Source organism: Phaethon lepturus, unplaced genomic scaffold (assembly GCF_000687285.1).
Source record: "Phaethon lepturus isolate BGI_N335 unplaced genomic scaffold, ASM68728v1 scaffold25733, whole genome shotgun sequence".
Lineage (NCBI taxonomy): Eukaryota > Metazoa > Chordata > Aves > Phaethontiformes > Phaethontidae > Phaethon > Phaethon lepturus.
Window position 1 is genome coordinate 1 of NW_010531560.1, and position 4,977 is coordinate 4,977.

The 4,977-nt window shown below is 53.2% G+C and overlaps 2 protein-coding genes across 2 annotated transcripts in view; one reads left to right on the forward strand and one right to left on the reverse strand.

Moving 5' to 3' along the window:
• Positions 1–7: 7 nt before the first annotated feature.
• LOC104618891 (chromosome unknown open reading frame, human C15orf43) lies at positions 8–2,616 on the forward strand (the record flags this gene model as incomplete). Its single annotated transcript, XM_010284611.1, has 6 exons — positions 8–45; positions 1,229–1,374; positions 1,708–1,769; positions 1,944–2,032; positions 2,143–2,231; positions 2,471–2,616. Coding segments are annotated over 6 exons (570 nt in total), but the record flags the coding sequence as incomplete, so codon positions are not given.
• A 1,355-nt stretch (positions 2,617–3,971) lies between these two features.
• RPS17 (ribosomal protein S17) overlaps positions 3,972–4,977 on the reverse strand; it is a gene marked incomplete at its 5' end in the record, with an annotated part of 3,055 nt that continues 2,049 nt past the window's right edge. The window contains 2 exons of the mRNA XM_010284613.1: positions 3,972–4,096; positions 4,509–4,574. Of these exons, the coding sequence (XP_010282915.1) occupies positions 4,016–4,096; positions 4,509–4,574 (147 nt within the window). The remainder of the gene's footprint in view (positions 4,097–4,508; positions 4,575–4,977) is intronic.

Here is a 4,977-nt window from a genome sequence, read left to right on the forward strand (position 1 = left end):
TGACTATCTCTTCAGCAGCGACGCTGCCCACCCGGACACCCGCAGGTGGGCTGTGCGTCCCCCTCCGTGTCACCCCCCATGCCGGGAGCACCCTCCTTGCTTGGGAGATGCCCGCATCCCCGTTTCACGCTCGCGTTGAGCCCTCTTCACACAACGTCTGTAGAGACTGAAAAATCAATGAAGGCGTGGATAATGGCTTTAATGTATTTAACGTGAAGTGTTTAATGGATGCCGACATCCTTTAAGAGTCAGGGTGGTGTTTTTGAAGTGCCTGGTACAGATCTGCTGGGGTTTTACCACTTAATGGGGTCTGGAAACTCACGCGCGCGCTGAAACATAGCCAGATGAAACAGAAAACGGCTGCAAAAACCATCCACGTTAGGCTGGCTTAGCTCCGATGTAAATTAAACTAATTGCACTGGTTTTCTCGCTACCTTCAAACTGATCTACTGGAAAACTTGGGGTCTAAAACAGAGGCGACACCATCCCCAAGGAACCAGGTGCAAAAAAAGCCAGCGCGAGTTAACTCTGAAAGCAAGTGTGGGGGTAAAAATGGCCGGAAAAGGGCTGAATTGCTGTTTTCCTTCTGCTTGCTCAGAGAGCTCAAGAACATTTGTACAAATATAAGGAAAGGCTATTCAGGGTCTTCCTCCAGCCAGTGAATACTTATATATATTCAATATCATGTAAATATATTTATGTGAAAGGGAACTGCAATGTTTACTCATGATGCTCTGCAGCAGGCTTTGCTAGGCTGGACTAAGCAGCTTCTTTTAACACAATATTGCTTAAAACAGGCTTAGATTTTTGTAATCCCTCAGCCACCCGCTCCAGCTGCGGGACGGGAATCCTGAGAAACCCAGAGTAACCCAAACCTTCCTTCCACCACAGCATCCAGCCAAACTGGCTTGTTCCCCCAGGGGGAATTAGGGAAGAGCTGGTCTCATCTCGAGAGCGGAGTGCGGAATGGTGCCATTTAGTCCCTAAAAATACATGTTTACCTGGTCCCTGGTGTCCTTCCTCCAGGCTGCCCTCAGGAGGTGCTGGCAGCCAGGACCTCAACAGGATGTTGCTGGTAGATTCTTATAGTTAGAAAATTACAGAAAATTAGCTTCTTTTGGAAAAATACCAGAGCAGGTCAGTTTTAGCGACAATATCCCTCTAAACTTTTTAGTTTGTTTTGTTTTTCAGGTTTACCTTTGGAAACAGTTGTCTTTTTATCTTGCAGAATACACGAGAGCTGTGATTACTTGGAGGGCAGAGCTACAGTCTTTCACGCCCGTTACCTGTCTGCATGGGCGAGCACCGGCACAGGAGCGAAGCCGCCCGTGGTTCTGGGCCACTTTGTCTTGCCACCCGCCTGCTTGCAAGAAGGTCAGGGGGAAAAAAAAACACCAAAATACCAAGGTTTGGCTCCCCTGAGGGTTCCCCTGTGAGCGGAGCCTTTTTAGGGTGCAAACCAGAACCTCCAGTTACTTCTGCTCTAGGTGGAGGGAATTTCCTTCTGCTGGGAGCGATTCTTCCTCCCCAGTGACAGAGGAACTAATGTTCTGTCTTTTACACTGCATTAGCAAGCAGCGCCGTGCAGTGAGCTCCTTGCGAGTGCTGCCGAGTGCCTCCGCTAGCACCTGTGAGAGGCAGGCAGCGGCTACCGCGCAGTCTCATTATTTGATGCTCTCACGGTCATTTATTTTTTGTTCACGGCAGAAATCAGAAGGAAAATCGGTAGTTTTATATGGGAGCAGGCGGATGATTCCCTTGTAGACCAGGTAAGATGAGAAATATATCCTACAGGAGGTGTGGCTTAAAAAAAAAACAACAGTTCTATCAACTTCAGGGACCCTGAGTTTTGCCCCAGACCCTCAACCCAAATACAAGATGAAATATTCTTGTGCTTGGCACAAGGGCACAATTTTAACTCAACTCTGCGTTGATATTCGCAGCCCAACGAAAATCTGACAGACGAACCAGAGGCGGCGGGAAAAGGCTGTGAGGAAGAAGTGGACGAAGATGTGCTAGACCTGGACGAAAGGTATTTTCCTGCCCTGGGTGGTAGGATTCGGACACGCCCTCCCCCAAATTTCAAGAGATCCACAGCGCATAGGAAATAATGCAGATTTCCCCCCCTCCCCAATACAGCAGCGAAGAAGAAACAGGCTCCACAGCATCTGCCCAGGGGGAATTTCCATGCCGTGCCCTCCAGGAATACCCGATTAATAACATGGTGACAGGTAACGTTCAGCGTCGGTAGATTTTTAAGGAGCAGAAAACATGCCTGAGAAACGACTGCGGGTGAAGCAGGGATCCCCCCATGTGCTCCTTGCTTCCTCCCGGTGATGACAGCAGCAGAAACGCTGAGGGTGTGACTGGAATCGCTCCCTTCTCCTCCGCGCTTCGCATTTTCCGTCGTCCTTGTTTTGTCGGAGAAGAGGGCAGGTCCCCTGGTGAGACTCGCGCTTTCCCTTTGTAGGCTACGCCTCTGCTCGCGACATGAATAAATATGTCGGGGAGCTCCGTGATTTCATTCCCGGCACCTCGGGCTACGCGGTGTATTGGATTCAGAACGAAATTAACATTTACGCTGACGTGAAGACTAAAATGAAGAGAAAATTGTAAGTAACGGGTAGCTGCTTGCATCAAGAGCTTAAGCTGCCAGAGAGCTCTCGGTTGCGTTTGGAAATTCAATCCCGCAGTTAAGACACTGGGAATGTGTCCTTGCTCGCTCTCTTCTGTGGATCGATGGTTATTTTAACCGTCAGTCTGCGTCCTCCCCGTGTTTTAGTTAAATAGGGAAGAGATTGGTGGTATCGAGCTGCAAACTCCGGGTTAAATCTCCGTGATACGCGGGGGATTTGTAAACTATCCCTGCTTGGCTTAGCCCGACTGCAGCTTGGCACGTTCAACGTACGTTTAAATACCTGGCTGCATTTACTGTAAACTTTTTCTTCTTTAAATAACTATTTAAAACATATTCCACAGCAAACAAATACAGACGCTTCTCCCCAAAACACAAAACCTTTGCTTTTTTGTTTGCGCCGGGAGGATTCAAGATGTGGCTGCAAACTGTAGTTTCCCTTGGAGGGACACGTCATCCCATGGCACAGCCGCACCCACCCCACGGTACACGCTCACCGGTGGGACCCAGGGCCGTCGCGGGGCTGGCAGGACAGGCAGGGGCTGGCCCGGGGTTCTCAGACTTCCCCAAAGGAAAACCCACACCGTGCTGGAGCCGGCCACGCAAGGCGGGGAGGGAGAACCCAGGGACGTGGGTCACGGGACCGGACAATGCCAACAGCCAACACCGAAACCTGTAGGTCTCCCCTGCCTCCACGGTGAGCCTCTGCATAGCAGGACAGTTGCTTTGGGGTGGGGCAGGACAGTTTTGGGGCGTCGGGGTGAACCCCAAAACTCTCACATCCCTGCTGCGCCCTGGGGAAATTGCTGGAAGGAGCATCTCGCTGTGGGCAGGGCAGCACAAGCCTCAGCAGGGCCCATCTCCAGAGGGGAGCTTCCACCCCAGACGCAGTGCTCTGCTCGGCTCTGGTCACTCCCCTCGTACAAAGAAAACCATTGACAAAAGACTTCTTCCTTTAATTTAAATGCTTAAAAGTGACCGACACAATTATAAAAAACAACTTTTATTCTGGCACAGCATGACTCCCAAGAGTTATCCGCTCACAGGAGGCACAGGCAAACCTGTGAGGTGCCCAGTGCGAGGAGCTTTGGCAAGCTCCAAGGAGCTGCCGTGGCTGTCCTCTCCCACCGCCCTGAGAGCCTTTAAAGTAACACCTTTGCACCTCACACCCCAAACAGCCAGGAAAAAACCCCAACAAGACGCCAGCAAACGGTGTCGAGTCCTCCTCAGCCTCTGAAGCCTCAGACACCCATATTTGGGACGCGGTGCCCTGAGGAACCAGCCCTCCCTTGTCATCCCTGGGGACGCAGGCTTCCAAAGACCAGGCAGGCTGAGATGGTTTCCCCACGTTTATTGGAAAAATGACATACAGCGACTGACTCAGAGAGCTCCTCGGGGCGTTTTGAAGTTCATCCCCACCGTGGGCTGCGTCACCTGCAGGTTGGACAGGCTGCCGAAGTCCTGGAAAACAGCATGGGATGGGGATCAGTTGTGCTGCTCTGCCTGCCATCCATGCCCAACCCCGCCAAGGGCAGATTCGTGTCTACAGAAAGAAGGGGAGACGATCCACCCTGCTCCGGAGATCAGCTCATCGGTGGCTGGGGGCATCCAGACTTTTTAAGGCCGAACCCACATTCGCCCCCACCCAGCAAGAGCTGAGGAGGGGAAGCCAAAGGAGCGCATCCACCCTGCCTCTCCCCTCCTGAGAGCCGTACGGGAATTAATCAGCCTATGGGTGCCAGCGTGGAGGAAGCCCCACCACGTGCCCGGAGCATTGAAGCCTTCAGCCGACACCGTTGAGCCTCTCGGGGCAGTGGGAGCGCTGCTGGGGACCCGCCACCAGCCCAGCAGGGGGACAGCGGGGGCCACTCACCAGGAGCTTCAGCATTTCCTTGGTGTCCGGGTCCACTTCAATGATCTCCTGGTCGAGGGCAGAGACCTGGGGACAGAGGAAAGACGGACACAGTTTGACGAGGCCCCGCAGTCACATCCCTGCTGCCATCGGGTTGTCCCCACTCCCCTGCTCCGGTCCCGTCTCACTGCAAAGGGGCTGCGGGACGGGACCTGATCCCTGCCCCAGCACCCCCCATCCAGTGCTGCCCACATCTTGTTTCAGTACCAACAAGATCTCTCTGCTCTGCCCGCCGTGGGGAACGGCTCCAGCAACAGAATAAGCCAGGAGGACCCCAAGGGCGTCCAGCTCTCCTGCCACAGCTCCGCCAGAGGCCACTGGGCAGCAGAGAGGCCCCGCACGGGGAGAAGAGCACTTGAAGGCAAGTCTTTGGAAACACAAGGCCTAACCAGCTCCACGCCACGGCTGCCAAGAGGAGCCAGCATTGGGT